The 14,971-nt window shown below is 37.8% G+C and overlaps 1 protein-coding gene across 3 annotated transcripts in view; it reads right to left on the bottom strand.

The window, feature by feature from the left end:
• The window catches only part of SLC25A42 (solute carrier family 25 member 42), a 45,760-nt gene that overhangs the window by 5,986 nt on the left and 24,803 nt on the right, over positions 1-14,971 (bottom strand). For all 3 annotated transcript variants that reach the window (XM_026699032.2, XM_087921054.1, XM_026699033.2), the window contains one exon: positions 2,619-2,744. In XM_026699032.2, coding sequence (XP_026554817.1) covers positions 2,619-2,705 — 87 coding nt within the window. In that variant the 5' untranslated portion in view covers positions 2,706-2,744. The remainder of the gene's footprint in view (positions 1-2,618; positions 2,745-14,971) is intronic.

Genomic DNA, 14,971 nt, shown 5'->3' with positions numbered 1-14,971 from the left:
CACAAAGACTTTCCACTGGATTAATGAATTACAATGACACAGGCAGGGTTTGCTTAGCATGCTAAGTCACAAAATACCTAATCAAGGGTATAACCCAAACAAGCTCTGCATGTGACATGAATGCAGCCAGTAAGTCTTCAACTGACCCGAGTCTGGGTCTTCAGCAGCATTTGGGATGCACAAAACAAAACAAAAAACAGAGCAAACTCAGAGACTCATTCATGTAGACCAGAGGTCTCCAACCTTGGCAACTTTAAGGCTTCTGGACTTCAACTCCCAGAATTCCTTAGTCAGCCATGTTGGCTGGGGAATTCTAGGAGTTGAAATCCACAAATCTTCAAGTTGCCAAGGTTGGAGATCCCTGATATAGAGTAAGAGTCGGACACTGAAACTTGTACTCCCAGGATTCAAACCACAAGAGAGGAACAAGAGATGATGACATACAGGTAGTCCTCAACTTACAACAGTTCATTTAATGACCATTCAAAGTTACAATGGCACTGAAAAAAGCCACTTATGACTGTTTCTTTTTTGTACTTAGGACCAGTGAAGCATCCCTATGGACCACATGATAAAAATTTAGATACTTGGTAACTGGTTCATATTTATGATGGTTTTGCAGTGTGCCTGAGTCCGGTGTTAGTCAACGTTCCAGCAACCCTCCTTTCCAGCCCATAACTCTGAGACAGACATCTCTTAAAGATTGCTTTATTTAGATAGTAACTGGCCCATCTGCGGAATCCCAAATCTGAAAGTTTCGGGCTTCCTTGCAATATTCAAAACAACAAATCCATCCGCCCACCTTGGCCAAAATCCATCCATTACATGGCCCAATCACGATCCGTCCTAAAATAAGATTCTTATTTCATTTTGCGCCATACTCAATGACCTTGAACTAACAAAAGAGTCTTATAGAATAGAGTAGAGTAGAGTAGAATTCTTTATTGCCCAAGTGTGATTGGACACACAAGGAATTTGTCTTCGGTGAATAAGCTGTCAGTGTACATAAAAGAAAAGATAACATTTGTCAAGAATCATAAAGTCCAACACTTAATGATAGTCATAGGGTACAATAAGCCATCATTTTGTCTACTTAAGAGATACTCCATTGAATCCCCCCCTCCCCACTTTCTCAGGCTTGTGGCAGCGTGGGGGCATCGAATCTCAAGATGGCTTCCAAAGCTGACAAGTGTTCACATTTTATAACCTTCTAACAAGCAACATCAATGGGGAAAGCCAGATTCACTTAACAACCGTGTTACTAACTTATCCACTGCAGTGATTCACTTAACATCTGTGGCAAGAAAGGCAATAAAATGGGGCAAAACTTACTTAACAAATGTATTACTGAGCAACTGAAATTTTGGGCTCAATTGTGGTCGTATATCAAGAGCTACCTGTACATTGCATTGGCTTCTATCTCTTTGTTCAGGAGCCATTTTCCATGTTGCAATGCTTTGGACATCAACACTGAATTTCCAAAGCCTTTTCAGTAATGGCAAATACCGACTTTTTTAAAAAATGTTATTTTGCTGCTGCTTTTAAGCTTGTTGCTCATTTGACTTTTACAAGTAATCCTTGAACTTACGATCACAACTGAGCCGCAAATTTATGTTGCTAAGTGAGACATTTGTTAAGTGAGTTTTACCCTACTTTTCTTCTCACCGTTGTTAAGGGAATCACTGCAGTTGTTGAGTTACTAACCCGATTGCTACGTGTCATGCCCCTGTTGGAATCTGACTCTGAGGTAGAGGTGGAACAGCTGACAGGGAGTGGGAGTGTGGCTCCGGTCGCTGTGGAGGAAACTGGGGAAGGGCACAGTCCGGCTGGGCATTCAGAGGAAGGCACAGGCCCACTCCCTCTTCATCCTAGGGCACGCAGGGAGGAACGGATAAGGGAGCAACGTGGGTTACAGGGGAGAAAAGGGCCCTGATTACCTTCATTAGCTGCAGCTGGGAAAGCAGGATAAAGAAGGTGTTTGCGCACAGCTCTTTGCTGGAAGCAAAGCGTGAATTATTTTGGCTTGTCAAGTCTTCTCTGAGTTCTGGTGTCCTCCCAACTGTGTGTGTTTCGTTATCTTTTGAAGTCTGCAATTCCTTATCCTGCCCTGACTTGTTAGTTGCTACAGCATGGTTTGTGTTGATTTTTATTTATAATTTAGATGTACTTTGGGTTCGGACTGACTTTCTTCCCTTTAAAAACTGTTCTTGGGAGAGTTTTTTCTTTCGATGATAATTGGACATTGGGTGCCAAGTTGGAGGAATTAAAGGGACTCTACCTCCTTTTGTGACTTTGTTGCTTTTGTGCCATGCCCAGGGTCATCACAGCTAAGTGAATCTGGCTTCCCCATTGACTTTGTTTGTCAGGTGGTCGCAGGAGGTGATCCCATGACCTCGAGACACCGCAACCATCATAAACACGAGTCAATTGCCAAGCATCTGAATGTTGATCGCACACTCATGGGGATGCTGCAATGACCGTAGGCGTGAAGGACATTTTAAGTCATGTTTTCAGTGCTGTTGTAACTTCGAATGGAATTGTTGTAAGTTGAGGATTACCTGTACTGACTTGCTTCATGGCCAGTACAGTTATGACACAGCAAGACACAAACTGCTCACCTCTGGAAGAATACGTCCATGGACTCTGACCTCCGCATCTTTCTGTTTTAAGCCTACTTGAGCTTCCACCGCTCTACCATTATCCATACCAAGCTCAGAAGCTGGCTAGGAAGAGAACTGAGGCTCCTGAGGAGAAGAAGGAGAGGAGAGAAATAAAAGGAAATAAAATTCATTTTTCAGAATATGACATTTAAAAAAAAAAATCAATCTGACTGATCCGTTTCAACTGCCCCATTTTTCAACTGCCTCTTCCTGCTGTTTATTTGTACTGTTAATCCTCTGGTCTGTTTTTTTTTCCTTAAAAAAAGCACAATATTATTCAGAGTTTTGCTGCGTTAATTCAGTGCCAGAAAAATAAACGCTGATGGCCAATGTTTCATTTAACATCTTTATAAACATAATAAGTAGATTTTAGAAAGTTGTAGATTTCTCCAAACCAGGGGTAGGATTAAATTTTTTTAACAGGTTCTGTGGGTGTGGCTTAGTTGGTGGGCATGGCTTGGTGTTAATGTGATTGGCTGGGTGTGGCCAACTCAACATCACTCACATTGAGGCATGCATCTCCTCGCCTGGCCTCTCGTGACAGTGGGGATGCTGCAATAGTTGTAAGTGTGAAAAATGGTCATAAGTGACTTTTTTCAGTGTCATTGTAACGTTGAATGGTCACTCCACACAAGCAAAATACCAGCAAAGGAGGGAAAGAAAACTCCAGAGAAGTTCCTGAGACAGGAAGTCTAGTCCTGCCAAGAATGTAACAAGGGTTAACAGAGAGGCAGTTTCTGTAAGCAACACCAGAATGTTTCCTTCCTGCCTTCCTGACAGGATTAGGCCAGGAATTTCTTCTAACAACCGGTTCTCCAAACTGCTTAGAATGTTAACAACCGGTTCTAGCGAATAGGTGAGAACTGGTAGAATCCCACCCCTGGAGCAAACTCAGACAGAAACATGTTGCAAGTAACTTCAGTAGTAAGCATTATACACAGCAGAGGAGAGAAGCAGTTTCATTTTCAATAGACAGACTCAGAGCTCAGCATAGCTGCAGAGCTTAATATAGAGCCACACCTATGCTACTTTTAGTTTCAGTTTCCAAACAGTTCGCATTGGCTGACTTAGTTGCTATGCCTATTCATTGGCTGACCTTGTTACCATGCTCTATTCCAGTTCATGAATATACTCTGACAAATATTAATTTATTAAATTTGCACAGTAACCCAAATGGATGTCTGGGTGGTAACAATTAAAAACAAAAGAAAAAAAATACACTAAAACCATATAGGTAGTCCTCAACTTACAACCACAATTGAACCCAACATTGCTGTTGCTAGGCAAGACATTTGTTGAGTGAGTTTTGGCCCGTTTTACGACCTTTCATGTCACAGTTGTTAAGTGAATCACAGCAGCTGTTATACTGGGAACATGGTTAAGTCTTCCTCTTTGGTTTTGCTGGTCAGGAGGTCGCAAAAGTGGATCACAATGACCCAGGGACACTGCAACTGTCATAAACATGAGTCAGTTGCCAAGTGTCTGACTCTGGGAAGGCTACAATGGTCACAAGTGAAAAACAGTCATAAGTCACATTTTTCAGTGCAGTGTGGTCACTAAAAAGACAGTTGTAAATCGATGACTACCTGTAATGTAAATTTAAGGAAACCTTTCTAAGTGCTACGCCGGGGTGACAAATTCAAGGCTCACAGGCCGAATCCAGCCCTCAGAGTGTTTAGATGTGGCCTGCGGGGCCACTCTGGAAACAGTGGTGCCTTTGCCAGCAAAAACGAAGCTTGGGTGTGGCCCAGTGGTAGGATTCAAAAAATTTTTACTACTGGATCTGTGGGTGTGGCTTGGTGGGTGTGGCAGGGGAAGGATACTGCAAAATCCCATTCCCTCCCCACCCCACTAACCTGCTTTCCAGCTCCGTTCTCCTGTGCAGGGCAACCAAAGGAGACCCAGCCAATCAGCTGGGACTCAATGGGAGGCAGAGAATAGATGGGGGCGGAGCCAGTCCAAAGTGGTATTTGCTGGTTCTCCGAACTACTCAAAATTTCTGCTACTGGTTCTCCAGAACCGGTCAGAACCTGCTGGATACCACTCCTGGTGTGGCCTCCCCAGGCTCCATTTTCGCTGGCAGAGGGCTGCAGGAGGCTGTTGCGGCTGAAAACAGAGCCTCGACAAGTGACGTTGAGTTGGCCACTCTGCCTGGCCATGCCCCCAACCCCCCCCAGGTCAAACACAAGCCTCAATGAAATCTAGTTTGACACCCATGTTCTACACAGTTTCCAAAACAGAGGAGACACACATGTACTTTTGAGATTTCCCCATCCCATTTATAAAAAGATATATAGAAACCTATTCATCGACGCCACCTAACACACTACAGGTTATGTAGTTCTTTTTTGACCATCCACTTCTTTACTGTGACTTGTTTTGCAAGAAGAAAGTTGACCGGAGAATTGTCCCATCCCTTCTGTATCCCATTTTTTCATTCTAGTTTATTTCTGGCTATGAGGGATTTAGAATGGACAGCTGTCAGATTGCAAATGTTCCTTTTCGTCAGAAGTCTCCAAACTTGGCAACTTTAAGACTTGTGGACTTCAACTCCCAGAACTTCCGAGCTAATATGACTGGAGGAAGAATTCTGGGAGTTGAAGTCCACAAGTCTTAAAGTTGCCAAGTTTGGGGACCCTTGCTTTAGGCCTTCATCCATTAAGGCAGCACAAGGGAGAATGTCTGGTAGGAATCTGTTAGGTCAGCAGTGGCAAACCTTTTTCGGCTCCCGTGCCGATAATTGTGCTCGTGCACTTGTTTGTGCGCGCCAGCACCCAGAAGCAATGCCTGCTGGGGCCCCCCCATCCTATGCATGGAAAAGAAAAAGAGAAAACGGCCCTGATCCCTTTCAATAGTTGCAGCTGGGAGAACAGGATATAAGTAGGGCGTTTGCATAACAGCTCCTTGCTGGAAGCAAAGCGTGCATTATCTTGGTCAAGGCTTATCTGGGTTTTGGCATCCTCCTAACTGTGGTTGCTGCGTTATCCTTTGAAAGTTTGCAATTTATCACCCTGACCTGCTGTGTTAATTACTTCAGTGTGGTTTGTGTTGGTTTTTTTATTTCTAATTATCTTTACTTTGGGTTCGGACTGCATTTTTTCCCTTCGTAGACTGTTTTTTGAAGAGTCTGATATCCAGCCGAGGATAATTGGGCATTGGGGCCAAGTTGGAGACATTAAAGGGAATGTATTCTACTTTTGTGACTTTGTTATTTTTGTGTCACGGCCTGGGTCATCACAATAAGTCTAAGTGCTACTGCTATTGCTATGTCAGAACTTCGAACAATCACTATTTGTATGTTGAGGACTAGTTGCACACACAACAGGTCTTCCTCCTAAATCAAGCACTGGGAATCCTACCCATGCCCTTTATTAAATAAAGCCCTTTAAATCAATCTCTGCCAAGGGGAGAAGAGAAATTTGGGTGAGAGTTAGACCTGCAGCAAGTTAAAAATTATAGACCTATATCTTTACTGAACTCAGACTATAAAATTTTCGCTTCAATTTTGGCAGAAAGACTAAAAAGATACTTAAATAATTTTATTCATACTGATCAAAATGGATTTCTGCCAAAGAGAGAAATCAAAGACAATGTGAGAATCATCTTGGATACTCTGGAATATTATGAAGCACACCCTGAGAAGCAAATGGCCTTGATGTTTCTAGATGCTCAAAAAGCCTCTGACAATGTGTGTTGGAAGAACAAGGTGTAAAAATGGATTGGTTTTCATATTTGCAAATGTGAGCTGGCAATTCATTTTACTGCAACTGATACAAATGGGGCTTTGGTAAGAAATTTATCCAAGCCATTTGTTAGTGATTGGGGACAAACCCCCAAGCAGAGTGCACAGCAGCAGTCAGGCCAGGCAGCCAAATGAGAGAGAGGCTGGGCCCAAGAGTATACACACACTGGAGACAAAAACACTGTTTGTAGTTTTAAATAGTTATTTAATTCATTTAGAGTTTAAGCATTGTCAATCAGTCCATATGTCATACACAATATATCCATCCAGTAACCTAGTCCATTAACTAGTCAGTACAATGTCTTTATCTGCTTGTAAATCTTCTCCTTCCGATACCTTTCTCTCGAAGACAACGCTGAGTATACACAGGATATCAGCTCACCAAGTAAACAGTCCTTTTGTTCAGCACAGTAGCCAACAAGCAATAACAAGCAGACGTCTCAAACAGGAGTAAACAGCAGGCAGCAGACAGCAGAGAGACCAGCGACCAGGTGTTACGTTTCTCTCACTGCCTCTTATTGCTGCTTGCAACCGCACCCTTAATTATCTACTAACATTGCAGTTTGGAGCTTAAAGCTACAAACACTTAAACCTAGGTTTGTATATTTATTCACCCAAACTAGTTGGTGTATCAATATACCCAACATTCTCCCCTTTTGGGTGATATAAATATATAATACCTTTACATTCTAAACCCATATTTTTCACAACTCTCTAGGTGCTTAATGGCACCTTGGGCTTTAGTAAAATTATCAGCTATATTGTCCTCCGACATGCAGTATTCCAGCTGTATCATTTTACTCTTTACAGATTGTCTAACGTTTAGATACCTTAAATCTGTATGCTTGCTCCTAGTTTTTACTGCAATATTTGTGGCCATTTGAATTGCTGCCTGATTATCTTCATGTACAATTATAGGATAATTTACAGTTATACCCATATCATTCATCATTTGTTTATACATAATTAATTCAGTACATAATAACGATAAACAGGAGAATTCTGCCTCCATAGTAGACAAACTTATATGCTGTTGTCTAATTGACTTCCAACCTATTAATGTATTACCCAGCATTATGGCTGTTCCTGAAGTCGACTTTCTTGTGTCTCTTTCTGATGCAAAACTAGCATCTGCATAAGCACTCAGTATGAGATCACCTTTTGGTTCTAGATACAGTGCATGGTGTAATGTTCCTTTAAGATATCTTAAGATTCTCTTCAATGCTATCCAATGACATTGAAGCGGATCATTATTATGTCGTGCCAGTTGATTAATACTATAAGCTATATCTGGCCTTGACCAATTGCTAATGTATGATAAGCTACCAATCAAAGATTGATATATTGCCTTATCAAACTTGGGACTTTGAGCATCCATTTTGCAAATATCCTGACTCATTGGAGTCTTTGCAGGCTTACAAAGTTCCATCTTATAATCTATTAGCAATTTAGATATCTTATCTTCCTGAGATATCTTAAAACTTTTCTGTGTTTTTTTTCTTTACAACTTCTTCTTGCAATGGAATTTTCTCATTTTTCCAATTTTTTGCAAATACAATCCTAGCAGCAGTCAATACATTTACAATCAAATATTTCAACTCTTTACTATAAGTATCTGGTAGTATTCCCAATAGAAAAAACTCCGGTTTCAAGTCTATATGCTTCTTTGTCATTTTTTCCAGCCACATGTGGATTTTAGTCCAATATTTTCTAGCATCCTCACAAGTCCACCACATGTGATAGTATGAACCAGGTTTCTGATGACATTTCCAGCATTTTTCGGATTTGTTCTTAAACATTCTTGCTATCCTTGTCGGGGAAAATGCCACCTGTAAAACATCTTATACAAGTTTTCTTTATAGGCTGTAGACATTGTCATTTTATAATTTTGCGACCATAATTTCTGCCATTTCTCTAAATCAATCCCATATCCAAAATTCCTCCCCCACGCAATCATAGTTTCTTTAACTTGTTCTTCCTCAAGCTTAATTTGGAATAAATAACCATATAATTTTTTAATCACCTTTTCATCAGTACCCATCAAAATCTTATCCAAGTCAGTTTGCTTATCATAAAATCCCTCTGCTTTGGAATCCTCATGGTACTTTGAATATATTTGCAAATATGAAAACCAATTCATCCGTATACCTTGTTCTTCCAATTTTGCATCGATTTAAGTTCACCCTTTTCATCTAATAATTCCCCATAGTTAACTGTTTGTTCCTTTTTATAGATTATAGGATAAGAAAACGCTTCTATCGTCGATAACCAAACTGGAATTTTCAAATAACACTGTTTTTATCTTCTCCCAATTCAACCACAGAGACTCCCGTATATAATGCCTTCTAAAATACCCCTGTGTTTTAGTTCCCTTATACCATAAAAAGCATGCCAGCCCAACAACAAATCATGACCTTCTAATGTCAACAATCTGGTTTTCCTTAATGTTATCCATTCTTTAACCCACGTCAAGTTTGCAGCTTGGTAATACAACTCCCAATTAGGCAGTCCAAACCCTCCTCTAAATCTAACATCCTGTAAAAGCTTTAACTTTATTCTTGCTTTCTTACCTTGCCATATATACTTCAAAACAATTTTATTTAAATCCTCAAAATATTCTTTTCCAAGCCTAATTGGTATTGTTTGAAACAAAAATAAGACTCTGGGTAAAATGTTCATCTTAATTGTTGAAATCCTTCCTATTAATGACAATTGTAAGTTCTCCCTTTTTTCAAGTCTTGAGCTATCTGTTGTTTAAGTTTAATATAATTATTCTCCTTCAATGTACTACATCTTGATGTCAAATATATCCCCAGATACTTAACCTTGTTTGTAACTTGAATTTTTAACAGTTCTGCCAACTCTTCCCTTTGTTTCAGCAACATATTCTTTGACAAAATCTTTGTTTTATCTCTATTTATTTTCAAACCAGCCACCTCCCCATAGACCTCTATCTTTTCCAACAGTTTCGAGGCTGTTTCTATAGGGTCTTCAAGATAAAGACTAGGTCATCTGCAAAGGCTTGTAGTTTAAATTCTTCCTTTTTAATTTTCATTCCTTTTATAGTTTTATCTTCTCTGATATTTCTATTCAACACTTCCAAAGTCAATACAAATATCAAGGGAGAAAGAGGACAACCTTGTCTTGTGCCTTTTCTTATATTAATAGGATCTGTAAATTCTCCCTCCATCATTACCTTAGCTGTTTGTTCATTATAAATTGCTTCTATTGCCTGAATAAATCTTCTAGCAAAGCCCATCTGTTCCATTAAAAGTAACATAAATCTCCAATTCACGTTATCAAATGCCTTTTGAGCATCTAAAAATATCAAAGCCATTTGCTTTTCAGGATGTGCCTCATAGTATTCCAGGGTGTCCAGAATTACTCTCATATTGTCTCTGATTTGTCGCTTTGGCAAAAACCCATTTTGGTCTGAGTGGATAAAGTTATTCAAGTACTTTTTAAGTCTTTCTGCTAATATTGAAGCAAAAATTTTATAATCTGCATTTAGTAAAGAAATCGGTCTATAATTCTTGATTTGCAGTAGGTCCGCCTCCTCTTTTGGAATAAGTGTAATGTAAGCCTCTGACCATGTTTTAGGTATCATCTTTTTTAACATAACTTCATTCATAACTTCTAACAGTGGAATACACAGTGATTCTTGAAAGATTTTATAAAATTCTACAGGAAACCCGTCTGGACCTGGTGCCTTTCCATTATTTTGTTTCTTAAGTGCTTGACTTAACTCCATCATTGTTATATTACTTTCTAGCATTTCTTCAATCTCTTTAGGTATCTTAGGTAGATTTGCATTCTGTAGGTATTGTTTAACTTTCTCCTCGTCAATGTCTTCTTTCTTATACAAATGCTTATAAAAATCATAAATAATCTCTTTTTTTTTCTTTGCTGCCATAACAAATTTTACCTTGGTCGTCTATTAACTGCGGTATTTTCCTCGACTCTTTCTCCTTTCTCAATTTGTATGCTAGCCATCTACCTGGCTTATTTGCATCCTCAAAATAATTCTGTTTAGCATTCCTAATTTTCTGTGCCAGTTCTTCTTTCTCTATTAAATCCATTTTATGTTTAGTTATATCCAGTTTCATTTTAACATCTTTTCTGTGTGGCATTTTCTGTAATTCTTTTTCAAGTCCCTTATATTCATCATCCAAGGCTTTAAGAGTTCGCCTTTTCCTGTTGTTCTTTTTCTTGTATAGTCTATTATCAAGCCTCTAACATAGGCCTTCATTGTGTCCCAAACATTCTGTATTGAGGTGTCTTCTTTTCTGTTCTCTTTAAAGAAGAAGGCCAATTCTTTCTCCATCCATTGTATAAATTCCTTATCCTTTAAAATAGAATTATTTAATGTCCATCTCGATCTTTTCCTTTGTCCCTTCCATTCAATTGTCAATGGGTTATGGTCAGCCCAAGTACTTGTTTCAATATTTACTTCTTGAATACTAGACATTAAATCTGTTGAGATCCAAATCATATCCAGTCTGGACCATGATAAATGCCTATTTGAATAGAAGCGTAAATTGCTTAGATTTATCATTTCTTTCTCTCCATATGTCTTTTAAAGTTAATTCATCTATCATTTTAAAAAGGATTTAGGAAGAGTTTTCCTGTTATGCTTTACTGTTGTTGCAATATAGTCAAGTCTATTATCCACAATTCCATTAAAGTCTCCATCATAATTACATTAGCATAGTCAAGTTCGGCAGTCTTAGTATGTAATTTTCTATAGAATTCTTCCTGTTTATCATTCGGTGCATAAATTGCAATCAAAGTATCTTTCTATTATTGTCCATTATTTCTACCATTAATATTCTCCCATCATCATCTGTATAAATCATTTTTGCTGGAATGGCCTCTTTAATATATAAAACCACCCTCTTTTCTTGGATTGTGTCAAAGAGGTATACAATTTCCCTAATTTTGGTTGTAATAACAATTGTTCATGTTGCTTTTTAATATGAACTTCTTGTAAACAAATTATGTCTGAACCTTAATTTCATTAATTTATGGAAAATCTTCCTTCTCTTAGCAGCTAAGTTCAGTCCATTTATATTCATTGTAATCAATTTTTTTCTTCCATAATTATGTTTTATATTTAGATTTAACCACTCTCGTGGGTCTTGCCTCACGTTGATCTTTAATATCCACTTGTCCACCTACTGCACCTTCTTCTTTTCCAACCTCCATTTGTTCCTCTTGAGATTCAATTGATGGGACCTCCTTTCCTACTCCTCCTTCTCTGCCTCCAAAAACCTCTGCGCAAAACAGTTCTGCTTTCTCAATTGAATCAATTCTATGTCTCTGTTCCTGCCACGTAAACATCAATCCTTCTGGAATCAACCACCTGTAAGACACCTCTTTTTCCAATAACCTTTTAGTCAGGAATCGGTATTCTCTTCTCATCTCTCTCACTCTTCTAGGTATTTGTTTTAAAACCAAAATTTCTTTACTTTTGTATTTCAGTGGCTTCTCTCTTGCTACTTGCAATATTTGTGTCTTCAAAGATTTTTAATAAATCTAATATGAACTTCTCTGGGTAGGTTATTTCTCATCGCATATCTTGTAAAAACTCGATATATCTCATCAATTCCATCCATCATCTTCTCTTCTGTTATCTCGAGTGCCTGCGCCAAGATTCCTACCATTATCGCAACCAAATCTTGTCCTTTTCTTCTTCTATATTTTGGAATCTAAGATAAAATTCTGATCTATCCAACTCCCACTTCAACATCTCACTTTTTCTTGTTCAATCGCTATTAATCTATTGTCGATATTTCCAATTTTCTCCTCTCTTTGTTTGCCTCCCTCTTCAACATTTTGAAGTCTCTCTTCATATTTTTCCATCATCTGTTCCATCCTACCTGTTCTTTGTTCAATAGTATCCATTTTTACCTTAAGATCTTGAATTCCTTGCATAATCATCTGGAAGGATACTCTTTCTTGTTCTTTTTCTTTCTCCTTATCTTGCTTTAACAATGTCTGAATTGAACGCTGTCCAGATGGTGGGAGGCAGAAGCAGACATAGAGGCACCCGAAGATATAAATTTCTTACTCATTTTAAGTGGTTCCAACTCTTCAAGTTTTTCAAATTTTAGTCCACAAAAAAAAGAGAAAGAAATATGAAATTTTAATCAAGGTAAGAAGGCCAACAATAAAAAAGCCAAAAGTGAGAGAGAAAAAAAAAAGAAAAAGAAAATTCTTCAAATTCTTCCTGACCTTAGTTCAATAAAAAAGAATGAGAAAAAAAAAACCAAAAAAAAAAAAGTAAAGAAAATTTTGGAATGTGCTGAGATGAGTAGATTGACTTTTGAAATTAGAGAGCAAGAAGATAAACAATTTTATTTAGTTTGGGATCTTTTCTATCAATGGTTGAATGATGAAATATTAAAATATAAAAGTTAGATAATAAGGAATAATAATGACTTTATTTTCCCTTTCCTTTTATTGGTTTTTGATACTATATTTATATAATAGCTTTCTTTGTTTCTTTCTTTTTCATATTTGGGATAGAATTGGTATGATTATAAGATTATAAGATTTGTTTTAGAATAAAATATTTAAAATATAGTTATCTCATAAAGGCATGACCGAATAAAAGTTTAGTCAAATTTTTTCTTTTTTTTCTTTAATAGAGATACTAGGATTTATAAATTTGTATTGATAAGAGTATTATATAAAGTAACTGTAATTGTGACTATGAGGTGAATGCACAAAACCGATGGACCAACCGACTTACGGTGTGTACAAAAATATGGGGAGCTGATACTTTTTATGCTTTGTTGTTGTGTTTTTATGTTAAAAAAAATAATAAAAATTTATATATAAAAAAAAAAACTTTTCTGTGTTTTCAGTATATTCAAACCTAGATATTTCTTTATCTCCCTAATTGCTTGATTTTTATTTTCTTAGCTAATGATGCTATTATTTTATTTGCTTCATCATTAGTTTCTGCAATATCATCAGTGAACAATAATAATAATGATATTTTCCCATTTGTCTCCCTTTTAAATAGACATGGATCGGCTAAACCAGCTTTAAACCCTATATTGTTTAGCTCCTTCACAATATACTGGTTCCATTCATAGCCAGATTGTTTAAGACCATAGAGGCTCTTCTTTAACAACCAACAATCATTATTATTTTCACCTTTAAATCCAATAGGTTTTTTCATATATACAGTATGTCTTAGTGGAGCATGCAAGTAAGCAGTTTCCACATCTAGATGGTTAACTATATATTTCTTGCTTGCTGCCCACACTAAGGCTGCCCTTAATGTTGCTGCTTTAAGACTAGGTGCAAATACCTCATCATAGTCATTGGCACTTTGTCTAAAACCTTGGGCTACTAATCTTGCCTTATGGATTATATTTCCATCTTTATCAGTTTTTATCTTAAAAATCCATTTTGCAGCCAATGGGTTTTATATCAACAGGTAATCTCGCATTCTCATATACTTTCATATCCTTCAAGGATTTCAATTCCTTATTCATTGCTGCATACCAACTTTCCTTATCTTTAGAAGGATACCTTTTAATTTCATCCACAGTATATGGAACTCTATTAACCTGGCACACTGTGTTAGCCTGGTATCTATCAGGCGGTCTAGATATTCGTGTAGTTCTTCTGGGAATTACAGGGCTTGTATGAGGACTTTTTTGAGTTACTACCTGTTCATGTTCCTCATCTTGCTCAGCTATTGGTTCTATTTCTTCTTCTATGGGCACAATTTCTTCCTGTATTTCCCTCTTTACTTTATTTTTAAAGTTACAGGGATAATTAATGGGATTTCTATAGGATTCAATAATCACTTCTTTATTGTTATCCTGTTCTAACTTATCCCATCCTACGTGCTCTAGAAATTGGGCATTGGCACTACATAACACCTTAGATGTGCCTTTCTCCCAAAATCTATATGCCCTATGGTTTGCTTCGTAACCAACGAAGAAAAATTGTTTAGCTCTGTGTTGCCCTTTACGCCTGAGTTGTGTAGGGATATGCACCCATGCTGGTGCACCAAATGTGTGCAGGTAACTCAGATCAGGCTTCCTGCCATGCCACATGGTGAATGGTATTTCACCAGTAGTTGTGTTAACAACGTTGTTCAATATGTTATTAGCACACATTATGGCCTCCCCCCACACAGAATCAGGTAATCCAGAATCAGTTAACATCGTTCTAACCATTGCCTGTAGTGTTTGGCCTCTTGTTTCAATAAATGCGTTGTGTTGTGGTCTGTATGGTGCAGATTTCTTGTGCTCTATTCCAGCTACCTTTAATCTATTCTGGAATTTGCTATTAACAAATTCCGTACCATTATCTGTCACCAGGGTTATCAGTTTCCGTTTAGTCTTTCTTTCTGCAAATTTTAACCAGTTGAAGAAATGTTGATATGTTTCAGTTTTGCTTTTCATTAGGTAGCAAAACCCATATCTAGAGTAATGGTCCATAATGCTCAGTATATATCGAGCACCTCCCATACTGGGTTTCTTTGGACCTATAATGTCTGCAAATACTACTTCTAAAGGTTCTTTAGTTTTGAAACCATTTAGCC

Source organism: Pseudonaja textilis, chromosome 1 (genome assembly GCF_049901715.1).
Source record: "Pseudonaja textilis isolate UNSWEBS1 chromosome 1, rPseTex1.2, whole genome shotgun sequence".
NCBI classification, from domain to species: Eukaryota; Metazoa; Chordata; class Lepidosauria; order Squamata; family Elapidae; genus Pseudonaja; species Pseudonaja textilis.
This window is presented reverse-complemented; position numbering and strand designations above follow the sequence as displayed.